Raw genomic sequence first — 18,465 nt, forward strand, 5'->3', positions numbered from 1 at the left:
GCAGCTTCACGCCTTTAAAAACAAACCTTGAAATGAAATGGAAAATATATGGAAACAAGGGCTGTGTGTTAAAGTCTAATGACAGCTAAATGTGATTGTTATATAGTTCCATGGATATTAGCTACAGTAGTCTTTTGTAACTGCCCGTGATTGCCATATCGTCCTGATAGCGATGGAACTTAAGCTTGTTTTAACTATGCATCGTTCCTATAACAGCCGAGTCATTTAGCAGACATTCTTATGCCAGAAGTTGGACCTTTTCCGAAATGGGCATAGGGCTTTCCTATTCAGACCCGATACACATAAATAAATGTTTTAAATATAGAGACCAGTCCCGAACGGACCCGAGGACAACTAAACCGAGGCAAACCGCTCAGAGATTTGGATAATTGTTTTTGAAATGCTGCTAAGCCACCCTTGCACTCTTTATTTTTTATTGAAACTTTATTCAACTAGGCAAGTCAGTTAAGAACAAATTCTTATTTACAATGACGGCCTACACCGGCCAAACCCGGACGACGCTGGGCCAATTGGGCGCCACCCTATGGGACTCCCAGTCACGGCCGGTTGTGATACAGCCTGGATACACTCTACTGAAACATAGCTGTTATGTTATAACGCTGAAGGGGCTTATAGTGAACATAGTTCATACTATACATACAATACCCAATTTAGTCATCCTCCTACCAATCCCTGCTTATTTTTTCCTCAAACATTGACCTCTATCCTGAGATCAGACCCACACCATTTGCATATGCAGTCTGCTCCAGAATGATCTCCTAAATCATTATATCTATGGAGAACCGGAGTGCCCCTTCTCCATTATCCATCATCCTTCCCTCTTCACCCATCTCTCTCTCTCTCTCTCTCTCTCTCTCTCTCTCCTCATAATGATGAAACGCAGATGGAGACTTGCATACTGTGCATAAATAGCATATTTAATTGGTCTGCAGCGCGGCCTAAATCAAATTACTCTTGGACTGACAGGAACACTTACGTTAACATCGTTCCCTAGCAGAGCCCAAGCCAAAATTTTAATTAGTAACAGATAATTAGGATAAGAGAGGGAACTTAGGCTGACGTCGGCGCTGCGTAATTGGAATGCATGTAAAACATACTGCTGCTGCTCATTAGTGGTAGCCTATAGCTCTGCCCACTTTATGACCTCACTCACACTCTCCACAGTAGCAGTGTGGAAACATACAGCATCACTCGTTTGAGATTGCTAAGAGTAAAGATCCCTAGGTAATTTACCACTTTGAATCCCTCTGGCCATAGCCAATCCTTCTGTGATTTAAGCTGTGCTTTAAGCACTGAAAGTTAGTAAAATTGAGTTTTACCTTTGGCATAGTGTTTTTGAGACTATTTCCATTCTATGTGAGAGATGAGAAGATCTAAGCGTCTGGCCCCTGAGGGCCTCGGTTCAGCAGCTGGTGTATTTACTCCATCAGCTAATTGCTGTGGAGGGAGATTTTACACCTACAGTGGTACAACGCCCCTCTCTCAGATGCTGGCCCCTCCTGACAACACGTCACTTAGCGTTCCACAATAAAGGTCAGCTTTTTGAGATGATGGACTGGAATTCTCCCAGGGTAACCATTATAATTCCCCTCATTTGCCCCCTCTCTTCCTCAACGATCCCCAGTCTTCCTACTGTATCATTTGTTAATGCTGGCAGAGCTCATTACTTTACCCTTTGAGGAGAGGAGTGGTGCTCGGTGCCTCAGCCTGGCTGTAGCTCCAGGCACTTGGGGTATCATGCTGAATGATTAGCAAGCCAAGATTAATAGTGAATTAAAGTACCTGGAGATTACACATCTCCCTTCCTGCAGCCTGGCTGCCTGGCAGGGAAGCCAGGCTGGGTCCTCTGCTTTATGCCTGGGTGGTCATATGGGGGAGGTTTCCCCTGCAGGACCAGCTAGCGCTCCCCCTGCCTGTAGTCACGCTTCCACTAGCATCTGAGGGATGTTGTGCTTTGCATGGTAATTAGGTCCCTTTGTTCCATCTGTTTGGTGGTGTAAGCGCTGGGGGGGCGGCTGAGGCAGAGGCAGGCAAGGCTGCACGCTGAGCCCCAGGGATTGTGCATTCTGTGGGGGTGGCAGGAGCGCAGGCTGGGCCTCTACCTCCATGCCCAGCCCTAGGGCGCTCTACTTCTTACTATAGGATAGGTGCATCTTATTTGTTTTGGTGTTTGGATGTTTGGGTGTTTGGATGCATCTGAGAAGTGACTCTGTCTGTCCATCTGTCCATCCGTATGTCTGTCTGATTGTTTTTGTGAGTCTGTATGTCTACCTGCCTTTTTGCCACAGTGTTGTTTGGCCTCATGGCCGGCGTCACGCTAAGCAGAGGTGGCAGGGGCTGTGCAGCGCCTGACAGGGGAGTCTCCTCCCCTCCACTCATCCCAGCTGGGTGTCTCCCTGTGTTAGTGTCCATGCCCCAGCAGACCCACACCCCCAGCACGCCCACACAGAGGGTGCTGTCCCATGGGGCAGAGGGCAGAGCAGCAAGCCTGGGAAGAATAGAGAGGGAGAAAAAAGTCCTCTATGAGCTCTAAAAGGTGGCTCAATACCTTCCAGAACTATCTTTCTGAAGGCAGTCTGTAGCATAAAGCTAAAGGTAAAGCCTTTGAAAGCTGCCTGTTGCTGTGTTCAGGAACAGTAAAACATCTGATGCTGAGTACACAAACGTGTTAAATGCTTCAGAGGGACCCTGGCTGTTCTGAAATGCGTGAGAGGTGGGTGTGTGCGTGGGGGAGGGGTATCCGTGAGAGAGGAGCCCGGCTGTGCCTTCACAAAAGCCATTGAAAATGAAGTGTGGAAATCAGATTAAACGTGAAAGCCAGCTCCTACAATAAAACAATATGGAAAACAGAGGCAAGCAGAAGGTGTGGAATAGAAGGGAGAACCGAATCAGTCAGGAGCTCAATGAATTCAATGAAGTACCTGATTATAACGATCCTGCAGAAAATATTTTTTTGGCGTATGCCCTGAGGAATGGAAGTAGGCCTGCGGATTTGCTGGAACCAAGCATGTTAGTGAGTCACTATGCAACAGAACAATCTATTGGTTTCCCTTATAATTGTGGTATTGCTGGGAAATGCCAGTAAGCAATGAAAAGGGGTATACAGGGTGGAAATTAGAACGTCCATTTAGAATGAACATGCTGCATTTGATTGAGGCTCATCTTGGGCAGGCATGTGTAAATCTAGTCTGATTTAATTTATTGTAAGAAACTGTACTTAAGAAAGGCATACTCAGAACATTTATAAAATACTGAGGTATCTGTAGTGTTGTTGATTTAGTCATATTACTCTTTTGAAAAAAATATGTATTGTCCCGTTACTGTGTGTGACATGGCATAAATGGGAATTAGGAAGTGAAACTGTTTTTTCTCTCTGTTGATCTGACAGTTCAAAGAGCTCCTTACTGACTAACAACTTCATTGGGACAACTTGTTCCATTTTCATGCAAACATCAGTTCCTCTGTTGTACTTGTTCCTCTGTGTGTCTGTTAGTGTCTGATCCCATCTCTGTGAGATAGCTCTGCTGGGTAAAGGGTCACTCAGATACAGTAACTACTCTCTCATGTGAGCTAGCCCTCTATTGTTAGGTTCAGCCTTAGGCGGGGGGGGGGGTTCAATCTCAAATGCCCTAAGGACTCCTTAAGCTCTGTGTTGGATCACTACCGTAACTGCCCAATGGCTATATATATACAGTTGAAGTCGTACATTTACATACACCTTAGCCAAATACATTTAAACTCAGTTTTTCACAATTCCTGACATTTAATCCTAGTAAAAATTCCCTGTCTTATGTCAGTTAAGATCACCACTTTATTTTAAGAATGTGAAATGTCAGAATAATAGTAGAGATAATTATTTATTTCAGTTTTTATTTCTTTCATCACATTCCCAGTGGGTCAGAAGTTTACATACATTCAATTAGTATTTAGTAGCATTGCCTTTAAATTGTTGAACATGGGTCAAACATTTCAGGTAGCCTTCCACAAGCTTCCCACAATAAATTGGGTGAATTTTGGCCCATTCCTCCTGACAGAGCTGGTGTAACTGAGTAAGGTTTGTAGGCCTCCTTGCTCGCACACGCTTTTTCAGTTCTGCCCATAAATTTTCTATAGGATTGAGGTAGGGGCTTTGTGATGGCCACTCCAATGCCTTGACTTTGTTGTCCTTAAGCCATTTTGCCACAACTTTGAAAGTATGCTTGGGGTCATTGTTCATTTGGAAGACCCATTTGCGACCAAGCTTTAACTTCCTGACTTTTTAACTGTCTTGAGATGTTGCTTCAATATATCCACATAATTTTCCTACCTCATGTGCCATCTATTTTGTGAAGTGCACCAGTCCCTCCTGCAGCAAAGCACCTGCACAACATGATGCTGCCACCCCGTGCTTCACAGTTGGGATGGTGTTATTCGGCTTGCAAGCCTCCCCCCTTTTTTATTGTTAATAAAGATGTTGACTCAAATTGACTAATATCTCGCTTGGGTTTTGTGTGTATACCCTGAGGCATCGTGCGGCGCAAATACCTGCATCTGATGTCTGCTTGTCACACACAATCACTGACAAACAAATGCTCATCTAGAGAGATACATTTATTTTCCAACTCATAAGTTTATCTATTCATCTGTGTCTATATATCAGTCAGCCCATGAAATGGTCCGACTGCCCTGTGTGCCTGTCTGTGACTGTCTATCTGTGTGTCCTTCATCAATCATGTTTTTCCCGTTGTTTATTCATCCGTCCACTGTCAGAAGGATAGACAGTTAAAAAGCCCTCTGTGAGCCTCTGCTTATCGTCTCATGTTCAAATCTACCTATTTGTTCCCGGAGCTGCTCTTCCACTTTCTAAGCACAATTTGAGTGGTTGCCGAGAGCGTCAGAGCCTTGTGCAACTTTGATACATGCGTTTTTAAAAATGAGGCTAATACATCTTATCTGTTGTTGATGCACAGACGCTTTTCTCAACAGCTATTTCAAAGAAAACGTATTTCTGCCCCAGTAATTGCCTCTGCAACATTCCCTGGATCTGCACATCATTCGAAGCAATTGGTCTTATTTTTCCCTGAAAGCCTTCTGCAGTTTGCAGAACGAGGTGACTGACAAAAAAAATTTCTATCCTTTTTTCCAATTTTTTCTCCATTTACCCGTGTCTTGCCAAAAAAATAATAACTCGGAGAGAGATTAATGACACTTCCAGTGATCTCCGTGTGAGAAAAACACCAAAGCATGTTAAATTCATCACTGCGAAGATACAATTAACTGCTTTAGTGTGATTAAAACTTGTGAGTTGTAACCGGTTGTAACACTGAGCTGCTCAATATTCAGTATTGGATTTTCTGTGTTTTTCGATCCCTCATGATTTTAGACTCCTGCATACACTTTACAGTCCATACACTGTCCACACAAATGATTTTTAACATGGAACTGTAGAGAATTACATCTGAAGAGCGTATCTCATTTTTATTTTACATTGCCCATGGAATCATGCTATTCTGGAACACAGGCATCTGGCAAAGCTTTTATTCACATGGGGAAATTGCCTATCGCAGAAAAATCATTTGTAAGTCCATTCAATCTGACTGGAACGGCAGGCACACAGAGAACCCTGCCTGAGTTAGGAAATAAGATCTCAGCTGGATAATTCTGTTCCAGCCATTTTGCAAAATAACTTTGGGGATATTGAGAAATTAACGTGCTTTAATGTGTCTGTAAACACACTCCTCAACCCATTGGAAATGCATTGTCTGTTCAATCACATTTGTCAAATGCTATCTGAAATGTCACAATTTGTCAGCCAGCCGGCTGCACTGCCTCTGACGATCTTTGTTTTACCTCAACTGCCTTCCATTAGCTCCAGTATCATAACCATGACAATAACTTCAATATCTGCAATACGAACCCAGATATCTGTCACATCTGACTTGATCCCGACAAGCCCAAACCTCTCAGAGTGGGTCTAAACTGTTTGTCACTGAACTGGGATTCCTCTTTATATCTTTGACATTTGGTGTTCATTCCCGAGGCAGAGGAACAAGGCAGACATAGAGCACCTCCGAGAGTCACGCCTGGAATCTAAATGGGGTTCACCACAGGTGACGGTGATATGGACCCGGTGTGGCTGGAATAAGTTGTGCCCCTGTACTTCTGTACAACGGAGTGATATTAGACAGAGCCAGGACAATGGTAGAGAACCCATCTGATTAGAGTCACTTGGTTGGTTTCTATGGGAACAGGATATTATGTGCTGTTGGTTGAGTTAACAGGAAGTTTATGTCTGTCTGTGAGGCTTGTTTACAAAGCTCCTACTGACTCCAATCCCCCTTGTGGGATCTGGGATGAATTAGGATGACTTCAGACACCCTCCGCTGTGGACTGGCACTGTATAGCATGGCTCATTCATAGACACACAGTCACAAACAGTCGAACACTAATATCTCTGGAGAGGAATCCCGGTGAAATATAGATATAGTTTACTAATTCACTCTTTGATGTAATAGTTAAACAACGCGTTCTACGTTTTGTGTGTTATAATTGCTTTCTGTCATGGTTTCAGTTCTGTTGATACTCAGAATTCAATAGGAGCTGGTACTTTGCAAAAATGCATATTCATTCAATCACAATAATTTACAACTACAAACTCTTACTGAGTATATTGTATCTTTATGTATCTCCTCATTGCCACTGTAGTTTAGCAGCTTTACAGCGCAGATCACACCATTGTGTCAAACAGAGTCAGAGGATGGTAGTGTAGAAGGAGGCTGGAGGAACACGACAGGTCAGCCATGGCATAAGGAGCGTCTTGGGGATGCTACTGTGTGTAGCTACCCAGCTCCCTGTAGCCTGAGGTGGATAAAGCCCAGCTCTGCTCCCTCCATCACTCCTCGCCCCACGCCTCCTGCCTACCCAACGCCCCTAACCCTCTCTTTGGACTCACTGACCTTTCCAGTGCCAAGATGCCCCCAGTCATGCACGGGGTGGGCTGATGCCACTACCAGAGCAGAGGTAAAGCAGAGCAGAGTAGAGGAGACTGTGTGAGGGCCAGCCAGTCATCCAGGGTCCCATGTGGCTCTGTGGGTGGCATGATCTCATCAGCCAGCCCAGAGATCACAGTACGTATTTTAGCCTACACACACACACACACACACACACACACACACACACACACACACACACACACACACACACACACACACACACACACACACACACACACACACACACACACACACACACACACACACACACACACACACACACACACACACACACACACTCTACTGGAGATTCACTGCTATGGTCAAATTTGCTATGAACATATCCAGAAAAATCCTCACTCTCTCTATTAGTTTGTGATGAGGTATTAGGTTATACTTAGATTCCGTAATTATCTGTTGAGCTGCAATTAGCATGTTTGCCAACATGATCTATATACTGTATAGAGCCAGGTGGCATATTGAATTTTAATATTTTATCAGTTCAGCCTGTCTTTGGCAATGACTGCATGGTGACCTCATGGCATTACCATGGCTTGTCATTTGTTCCACTTGTAATACTGACATTATTGCAATTACTGCGAGTACATCAGGCATCTTCGTTCTGTATGCAATGAAAAGATGAGGTATTGTTTTCTCAATTACAAATTAAATACAATCCTGGCCCATTCCAGGCCTCGGATTAATCTGACCCAGTCTGGGGCAGTGCTGGTCTGCTCCAAGCCTGCTTTGAGGGGTGAGCTGTTGGCTGGCTGGTACTGTGTGGTTCCCTAAGACCCTCTGTGAGCCATTAGGAGTGATGTCATCCCCTAGCAGTCATCTCTCTGACTGAGAATAGATAGGCCTATTTGTCCTCTCTGTCTGTGAATAATAAATAGCACTCAATATGGATATGTGTTTTCTATGTCTGCGGATGAAAATATCTAATATTCTGGGGGTTTTCTTTATTTGATCTGTTGTTCTTTGTTGAGATGGACTTCAGTTCACCCTTTACATCAGAAGCGCTCTCAGAACCTTTTGGCTACTTTGAAACAATCTTTTGTTCTCTTTTCTTCCTCTCCCTAACAAGTATTTTTCTTCTGTGTGTGTGCAGGTCAGCCTGTCCAGTGACTCCAGCTGTGTGGAGGAGATTCTACGGGTAAGTGAGATTCACTTCCTTTCTCTGGCCTCCGTTAATTACACCTGGTTACGCCTCAGCTACTGTTTGCACACAAAGGCACTTTTCCATCCTGAGACTGGGGCTCCCAGGCAGAGAGAAAAGAGAAAAGCCTCTGTGATCTTACTATAATGGGCCCTTGTATTCCAATACAAATCTGATAAAATTCATCAAGGGTGAATGCAGCCAGGCAAATTTAGATCCTAGGTGTGTGAAAGGCGCTTTGACCTTCTTGCACGCAGAGACGCAGTCTTTTGTTTAGAAATCAATTCTGTGCTTAATAGCCTGTACAGAATTTGAATGTAACGTGCGCTGGGACCATATGAACTGAAAAAGGAATTGCCTTTTTAGATGCAAACATATAGGCTGCCTTTTCGGTGAACTTTGACCTTTGTAGCAGGTGCTGATTGGCTCCAGAGTGACATACAGGTCACAGAGGGACAGACCAGAGTGAATAGAGATGCTGGGTGGGCTTTAGGGCAGGGGGTGGTTATTAGTGGTGCGCGGGTCAGCTGTATGTCCACCCGCACCCACCAGCGATTGCAATTACCCATCCGCAACCACCCGACTAGATGTGATAAAGTTAAAAACTGAGGCCCACACCCGAACTCTAAACCGCTAATATCGAAAATGTGTTGTAGGCTACAGTCAGAGACGCCAGAACACATTTTCAACAGGGGATGCAGGATTCTTTTTGCCTGATTTTACAAATGTTTCTTCTTGTAATTAGATGCATGGGGCTTCTCTTCTGTCATTATACGTTGCTAAATAAACCCTTGCTCACCAGAATAATGTCATAAATTGATAGAATGAATGCGTCAGTCTTGTTGACATTGGTAAAGTTCTCTCTGTCATCTCTGCTTCTTTCACAGATAAAATATATTTAGAGGAAAATGCAAGAACCTCCAAAAAAACTAGAAATTCAAAATTCCCAAATAACATCAGTTTGACCGGTTGTACGGAAATTGAAGGTTGGGAAAACGACCCAACATGTTTCTGATAAGATTTCAGTTCGGCTTGTATGCATATTTTATGTGGTTGAAATTCTAACAGATTTTATGATGCTGAGAAAGATAGCACCTCTACAGACGGAATACTGTATAACTGCACATTCGCATTCTCTCAAGATGCTGAAAGAAAGAAACCATATTTCTCCACTCTTGTTCCTGAGTCAAAATGTAACATAATTTTACTGCAAGTAATGCTTAGTCCTGCAGGAGTTAATATTAAGGCTATTTGAGAAGTTATAGACCTACTACAGTCAGTGTCCAGATTTCAGTTTACATTTAACCCCCTGCCATGCCATAGGCCTGTTTGAAGTCCCCATCTTGGGACTGTCGAATTTGTATAGTTCCTCACAATCATCACACATAACATAGCCAGCACTGCTATCATCTTTCCCAAACTTTACTTGTCTGGCCCTCCCTCTTCATGCTTTTCTCTTATTGAGTTAAGCTCTGACATTGTCTTTTTTGCCAATGTAAACTTTTTCTACCCAGTCCCCAAAAGCATTTGGCGATTGGCTTGTAGAGTATTTTGCCCGCGTACAGTTAGGCCCTAAAGCTTAGGCTTACACACTAATGCCAGATAAAAATAATGAAAGAAAATCTCATTGGAGCCAATAGCTAGAGTCCCACAAGAATGATACATTTATAAAAAATATTTAATTACCCTTTACCCACCCGCCCACCCGTGGATATATCTGTGGGGACTGCAGGTTATGAATCAACCCACACTAGCGGTTATGACAGTAAGTCAGGGACGCTCATTGATACCCTTGTATGGCTAAGGGGGATGCAGTGTGTTTGGTACCAGCCCAGCCACTGCATCACCGTGACGACTGACCTCCAGTCATGAACCCCTGCAGCCTCTCCACTGCCTCAGGCAACAGCAGTACAGTAGACATCACGGTAACCAGTGGAGGACTATGCACTTCCACCAACCCGAACGACCAAACGGCTGAGTTATGTGGACCTGTCAAACATGGGAACCCTCTGGGAGGGTGATGATGTCAAATAATAGTTGCCGGGCAACTGGCAGTATGGCCATCAGGTGGAGTGAGTCATGATGGTGGGGCCCAGCGAGGCAAAGCGGAGTTTGTAAGAGAGAGAGAGCCACGCTGCCATGTGGCGTCAATGCCACACTGCTGGCTACAGTAGGGAGGGAGAAAGACATGGAGAGAGTAGTGATTCACAGCTGTGACTCAGGAGTCACTCAGACTCACAGGAGAGGAGCAGAGCAGCCTGGGAGATTCTAATACCACCGCAGCCTTTTCAAATCCTCACACTGTGAACTGCTGCCACTTTAGCAAGCCTCTCTAAGTTCACTCACTCATCACTCACTCGCTGGAACGTCAAAAGACAGGATTTCAGATCAGAATTTTTTTGAAAGATCAGAATGTCTAAGACGTGAAGTGCCTATGAATGACACTCTTCATACTTGGAAAATGAGCTAATGGAACAAATAGAGATACCAAGCTCCAATCCTCTGCTATTGACAAGCACCCAGATCATGTGGACCACTTAAAAAGTGCCTGATCTCTTAAGTGCATATCTTAAAGGGATAATGTTCTCTTTGCTCATACCGTCTCTAACCCAGATTTTATATGTTTATTCTCATGCGTGGCGTCAGGTGAAGCACCAATAGATAAGAAACAGTTGATTCATCCCCCTCAGATACAGATGATTTACATTCCTCAACGAGAGGAACATTTATGTACATTTATGTACACAGGCACACATGTACACAGGCACACATTTTGGTATCCATTTCAGTTATCCAATATTTTGACCTCGAATTGAATAGGATTAGAAAGCCCAATGTCAAGTTTACAAACATAATGTAATTATTATTATAATAATACAAGTTATGTAATGTACATATCATTCAATATACAGCATTTATTCACTACATTCATGAAGATAGCATTGCATGGTTATTTCCAATAGAATGGCTCCAGACCTGCTCTTCCATGTACTACACTTGATGTATGAGTTTAAGAAAAATCTACAACAAAAGCCAGAGGAATGGGTGCATTAATTAAAAAGCACATGAGGTGGCCATTGTTGTATCCACACTGTGGATGGCTTATTTAGACAGCATGTCCTGCTAGCATGATGGCAACACACACACAGGCACGCATGCACACACACACACACACACACACACACACACACACACACACACACACACACACACACACACACACACACACACACACACACACACACACACACACACACACACACACACACACACACACACACACACACACACACACACACACACACACACACCAGGCCCAGCATGAATAATGACAGGTACTTCTCCCTGCGTGACACAGTCTGCCACTATGTATCGGCTGCTGCCTGCCTGCTCTCTCTGTCTCTTTCTCTTTTTCTAACTCTCTCCCCTCTCTCTCTCACTCGCTCTTTTTCTTCTCTCTCTATCTCCTCTCTCGCTCTCTCTCTCTCTCTCCTCTCTTCTCAGACAGAACATAACAAGGGGGAGTGGAAGCCTGTTCTGGGTGGGCCTCTCAGCCCTATTGCCTTTCAAACCTCTGTTGTGACAGCCTGTGTGACTTTCTGTGACCAATGGCAATGGATCAGATCATTCAATGGCCTGGAGTTTGTACACTAAGCTCTGATATCAACTGAGGATGTCAATATCCCATGATAATTTCCCCCCCTCAACTGTGGGCACTTGTGAGAGATTGCCAAAACAGTATAGTGATTTAACTCTTTGGGGAAGTATATTTTTTTGCAATAGTATTAATGATTTAACAGCCAATCATTTCCCTGAAGGAAATGTGACAAACATTTCAAATATTTAGCACATGAGAATATTATCAAAGACTCCAGGTACACAGATGGTGTATGCTTAGAAAAATGATCCAAACTGATTAGAAAGTGAGCTTTTGGCTCCCTCGCCTATCTGCACTGTGCACGCGGTGTGTGCTTGTGCCTGCGTGCTTGTGTGCATCTGTGTGGTATATTATAAATAGCAGGCATGTGTTTTCCTTCATCGTTGCTGATGAAACAGGAAAGCTGCAGATTCATCATAACCTGCGGTAACTTTCCACCCTGATAGCACAATGCACGGCCATCTGAAAGGTAATACTTCATATATAACATTATCGCCGAGGTGGCAGGATCATATTCCTAGCACCTCATCTGTCTACCTCCACCCTCCGACCCCCCTGCTCTCCACCCGTTCTCCTCTCGGCAGCCCGGGAGGTGACCCGGCTGATGTCACTCTCTCCATAGAGAGAGAGGAGGAGGAGGAGGCCAAGCCAACGTTTAGAAGGAAATTAACTCTATAAACCAGAGGCCTTATAAACAACAGACCTCAATATATTACCTGATCCACAAACTTGGCTCTCTACACACGCAGACTTTCATTTCCCCATCTTATTGAGATGTAGTTTAAAACATGTCATGAACTCAACAGGGTCACTGTGTTACTCTGGGGAATTTGGGATGGAGTGATAGAGGGATAGAGAGATGAGTGATATAAATGAAAAGGATTAGATAGAGAGATGTTGTGCATATGCATCTTTATCTCTGTGGCTGACAGTTCAACAGTAGATCATACGCCTGTGTGATGGGTCTGTCTGAGTGCATTAATAGGAGAAGTTGATCTGTTAAACCACATGACATGAGCGACAAGTGCATACTGTACTGTGGGCTACACCACAGACTGTATAACACCACAGGACAATGACAGTAACTCAGACAGATTGGGATTGGACATACAGTGGCAAGAGAAAGTATGCAAACCTTTTGGAAATACCTGGATTTCAGCATAAATTGGTCATACAATTTGATCTGATCTTCATCTAGGTCACAACAATAGACAAACACTGTCTGCTTGAACTGATAACACACAAACAATTATAAACATTCACAGTGCAGGGTGGGAAAAGTATGTGAACCCTTGGATTTAATAACTGGTTGACCCTCCTTTGGCAGCAATAACCTTAACAAAACGTTTTCTGTAGTTGCGGATCTGACCTGCACAACGGTCAGGAGGAATTTTGGACCATTCCTCTTTACAAAACTGTTTTAGTTCAGCAATAATCTTGGGATGTCTGGTGTGAACTGCTCTCTTCAAGTCATGCCACAGCATCTCAATCGGGTTTAGGTCAGGACTCTGACTGGGCCACGCCAGAAGGCGTATTTTCTTCTGTTGAAGCCGTTCTGTTGTTGCCATTCTGTTGTTGCTTTACTTTTGTGTTTTGGGTCGTTGTCCTGTTGCATCATCCAACTTCTGTTGAGCTTCAATTGGTAGATAGCCTAACTTTCTCTTGCAAAATGTCTTGATAAACTTGGGAATTCATTTTTCTGTCAATGATAGCAAGCTGTCCAGGCCCTGAGACAGCAAAGCAGCCCCAAACCATGATGCTCCCTCCACCATACTTTATAGTTGGGATGAGGTTTTGATGTTGGTGTGCTGTGTCTTTTTTTCTCCACACATAGTGTTGTGTGTTCCTTCCAAACAACTCCACTGTAGTTTCATCTGTCCACAGAATATTTTGCCAGTAGCGCTGTGGAACATCCAGGTGCACTTTTGCAAACTTCAGAAGTGCAGCAATGTTTTTTTTGGACAGCAGTGGCTTCTTCCGTGATGTCCTCCCATGAACACCATTCTTGTTTAATGTTTTACATATCGTAGACTCGTCAACAGAGATGTTACCATGTTCCAGAGATTTCTGTAAATCTTTAGCTGACACTATAGGATTATTCTTAACCTCATTGAGCATTCTGCACTGTGCTCTTGCAGTCATATTTGTAGGATGGCCAACAGTGCTGAACCTTCTCCATCTGTCTTGCTGTGAACTGATGAACATCAAGGCTTTTAGATATAGTTTTGTAACCCTTTCCAGCTTTATGCAAGTCAACAATTCTTAATTTGAGGTCTTCTGAGATCTCTTTGTTCGGCAGTGCTTCTTGTGAATAGCAAACTCAAATTTTGCGAGTGTTTTTTATCGGGCAAGGAAGCTCTAACCAACATCTCTAATCTCATCTCGTTGATATGACCCCAGGGTAGCTGACTCCTGACTCCAATTAGCTTTTGGAGAAGTCATTAGCCTCGGGGGTTCACGTACTTTTTCCAACCTACAATGTGAATGTTTAAATGATGTATTCAATATAAACAACAAAAATACAATGATTAGTGTGTTATTAGTTTAAGCATACTATGTTTGTCTATTGTTGTGACTTAGATAAAGATCAGATTAAATTCGATTACCAATTTATGCAGAAATCTAGGTAATTCCAAAAGGGTTCACATACATTTTCTTTGCCACTGTACCTCCAAGATTTAGAGAAAGACAAAACAATTCATCCCTAGACCAAAGCGTTTTAGAAGATGGTCGGCTGAGAATAGTGTTCCAGTGTGTATATATTTAAACACACACAGGTTTTAACCAATGGTCTGTCCTGTCGTCACAGGGGTGCAAGACGAAAGAGTTGGTGACCCTTGCTCTGCTGTATTTCGATAGCCCTGTTTGGTTTGAGAGCCATGCTCGAGCTGCTTTTAATACATTTCATTTGCAACTCAAAGCCTCGTGAGTGAACAGCCAGCTCACCACTGCCCTAACTGCATCTCACACAAATGAATGGATCGTGTGTGTTTCCCAGAAGGCAGTAATATTGGTGTTGTTGGGGGGGGAAATAAGGATAACTTAGTGACATTTCTAAGTATGTGAGATTGTAATATTATTAGCTCAGAATGTTGTTGTTTACTTCCAGACATGGATAGTGGGTTTGATAACTGCTACTGTGGCAAATGCGTTCAACCGCACAGCGAAAACCAATTGCTTATGTTGTCTTGATAGGGATATGTTATCTTCGTAGGGATATCCAAGTACATGGTTTTAATTTGATACTCTAGATCATAATATTTAATTGACACATTGTGCAACTCTGAAATGTGAGTATCTATATTCGGGATAAAGTTTAGTCTGACAGGTGAAGGCAGAGGTGTTTATTTTCATTTGACCCTCCCAAGTTCAAAACAGACCTAAATCAGATTGTGCAATCATGTTAACTTAAGTGTTTTGTGAGACAGAGTTTATGGACTGTATTTAATAAATAAATTAACTGATGTGTGTGTGTGTGTGTGTGTGTGTGTGTGTGTGTGTGTGTGTGTGTGTACAGTATGCATGCAGTGTGTGTGTCAAGCTGTGATCTTGGGCATACTCACTCATATGCTCACTGAAAGACGACACCCTCTGCAAGCTCACAACCTATCTCTCTCTGCTTCTGTCACACACACACAATAGTGTAGTGGAGAGTATACGCAGGTATACCCACTTATTTTTCAGTGGGCATCACTTCTTAATCCCCACAATTGGTATCAAAGTAGTGTAGTGGAGGTATACACCATACCAATTAATAAGGCTGATCAGAATGGACTGATCAGATCTAAATGTTAATCTTAAAATGTTGATAGACTATTTTTTCTTCACATTTTAGGCACAGCAATGTGCACACAGTGGTAGGCCTACGCACAAATGTTCCAAAATGCAATTTGCGGGGAAACACTGTTCTAAAATGGGTACCGCACATACAGTCGTGGCCAAAAGTTTTGAGAATGACACAAATATTAATTTTCACAAAGTTTGCTGCTTCAGTGTCTTTAGATATTTTTGTCAGGTGTTACTATGGAATACTGAAGTATAATTACAAGCATTTCATAAGTGTCAAAGGCTTTTATTGACAATTGCATGAAGTTGCTTAGTTGCATAGGGTCAATATTTGCAGTGTTGACCCTTCTTTTTCAAGACCTCTGCAATCCGCCCTGGCATGCTGTCAATTAACTTCTGGGCCACACTGATTGCAGCCCATTCTTGCATAATCACTGCTTGGAGTTTGTCAGAACTTGTGGGATTTTGTTTGTCCACCCGCCTCTTGAGGATTGACCACAAGTTCTCAATGGGATTAAGGTCTGGGAGTTTCCTGGCCATGGACCCAAAAATCGATGTTTTGTTCCACAAGCCACTTAGTTATCACTTTGGCAAGGCGCTCCATCATGCTGGAAAAGGTATTGTTCGTCACCAAACTGTTCCTGGATGGTTGGGAGAAGTTGCTCTCGGAGGATGTGTTGGTACCATTCTTTATTCATGGCTGTGTTCTTAGGCAAAATTGTGAGTGAGCTCACTCCCTTGGCTGAGAAGCAACCCCACACATGAATGTTCTCAGGATGCTTTACTGTTGGCATGACACAGGACTGATGGTAGCGCTCACCTTGTCTTCTCCGGACAAGCTTTTTTCTGGATGACCCAAACAATCGGAAAAGGGATTCATCAGAGAAAATGACTTTACCCCAGTCCTCATCAGTCCAATCCCTGTACTTCTTGCAGTATATCAGTCTGTCCCTGATGTTTTACCTGGAGAGAAGTGGCTTCTTTGCTGCCCTTCTTGACACCAGGCCATCCTCCAAAAGTCTTCGCCTCACTGTGCGTGCAGATGCACTCACACCTGCCTGCTGCCATTCCTGAGCAAGCTCTGTACTGGTGGTGCCCCGGTCCCGCAGCTGAATCAACTTTAGGAGACGGTCCTGGCGCTTGCTGGACTTTCTTGGATAGAATAGAAAGCCGCCTCGAGATTTGATTTTCGATTGGAGATGTTTGATATGAGTCTGGAAGGAGAGTTTACAGTCTTGTCATGCTTACTTACAAGCCCGTACCCAGCAATAGAGTTCAAGAAAGAGTTAAAAAAATATATACCAAATAAACTAAAGTACAAAAAGAATTTCAAAAGGTAACAAGGTCGAGGCTATATATTTTTTTGTTTTTATTTCACCTTTATTTAACCAGGTAGGCTAGTTGAGAACAAGTTCTCATTTACAACTGTGACCTGGCCAAGATAAAGCAAAGCAGTGCGACACGAACAACAACACAGATTTACACATGGAATAAACAAACGTACAGCCAATAAGGGATAAGGGAGGTAGACAATAAATAGGCCATCTTGGCGAAATAATTACAATTTAGCAATTAAACACTATAGTGATAGATGTGCAAAAGACAAATGTGCAAGTAGAGATACTGGGGTGCAAATAAGCCAAAAAATATTTAAAAAAATATATAACAGTATGGGGATGAGTTGGATGGGCTATTTACAGATGGGCTATGTACAGGTGCAGTGATATGTGAGCTGCTCGGACTGCTGGGGCTTAAAGTTAGTGAGGGAGATATGTGTCTCCAGCTTCAGTGGTTTTTGCAATTCATTCAAGTCTTTGGCAGCAGAGAACTGGAAGGAAAGGTGGCCAAAGGCTAAGGGGGTGACCAGTGAAATATACCTGCTGGAGTGCGTGCTACTGTGCTGCTATGGTGACCAGTGAGCTAAGATAAGGTGGGGCTTTACCTAGCAAAGACTTATAGATGACCTGGAGCCAGGCGACGAATATGAAGCGAGGGCCAGCCAACGAGGGCATACATGTCGCAGTGGTGGGGCTTTGGTGACAAAACAGATGGCACTGTGATAGACCGCATACAATTTGCTGAGTAGAGTGTTGGAGGCTATCTTGTAAATTACATCGCTGAAGTCAAGGATCGGCAGGATAGTCAGTTTTACGCGTGTATGTTTGTCAACATGAGTGAACAATGGTTTGTTGAAAAATAGGGAGCCGATTCTAGATTTAATTTTGGATTGGAGATGCTTAACTTCTTATGGGCAGGTGGAACGGTAGCATCCCACCTGGCCAACATCCGGTGAAATTACAGAGCATGAAATTCCAAAATACCATGTTCAAATTTTTAACATTCTTGAAAATATATGTGTTATACATCAAAATAAAGCTTAACTTCTTGTTAATCCAGCCGCTGTGTCAGATTTCAAAAAGGCTTTACGGCGACAGAAAACCATCCGATTATCTGAGGACAGCGCCCCACATACAAACACATGAAAATCATATTTCAACCAGGCAGATGCCCACAAAAGTCAGAAATAGCGATATAATTAATGCCTTACCTTTGAAGATATTCTTCTGTTGGCACTCCAAAATGTCCCAGAAACATCACAAATGGTCATTTTGTTCGATAATGTCCTTCTTTATGTCCCAAAAATGTTAATTTATTTGTTGTGTTTGATTCAGAAATACACCGGTTTCATCTCACCCAACATGCCTACAAAGTAATATGTTACCTTACCTGTAAACTTGGTCCAAACATTTCAAACAACGTTCCTAATCTAACCCCAAGTACCCTAAAATGTAAATAATCGATTAAATTTAAGATGGAATAAACTCTTTCTAATACCGGATAAAAACAATGTGAAGCACGCTCCAGTTCCC

General features: G+C 43.1%; 1 protein-coding gene across 2 annotated transcripts in view; it reads left to right on the forward strand.

Annotated features, from left to right (window-relative positions):
• LOC118375083 (AF4/FMR2 family member 2-like) overlaps nt 1–18,465 on the forward strand; it is a 167,242-nt gene that overhangs the window by 70,827 nt on the left and 77,950 nt on the right. For both annotated transcript variants that reach the window (XM_035761578.2, XM_035761586.2), the window contains one exon: nt 8,104–8,148. In XM_035761578.2, coding sequence (XP_035617471.1) covers nt 8,104–8,148 — 45 coding nt within the window. The remainder of the gene's footprint in view (nt 1–8,103; nt 8,149–18,465) is intronic.

This window comes from Oncorhynchus keta, chromosome 4, assembly GCF_023373465.1.
Source record: "Oncorhynchus keta strain PuntledgeMale-10-30-2019 chromosome 4, Oket_V2, whole genome shotgun sequence".
Taxonomy (NCBI): Eukaryota; Metazoa; Chordata; class Actinopteri; order Salmoniformes; family Salmonidae; genus Oncorhynchus; species Oncorhynchus keta.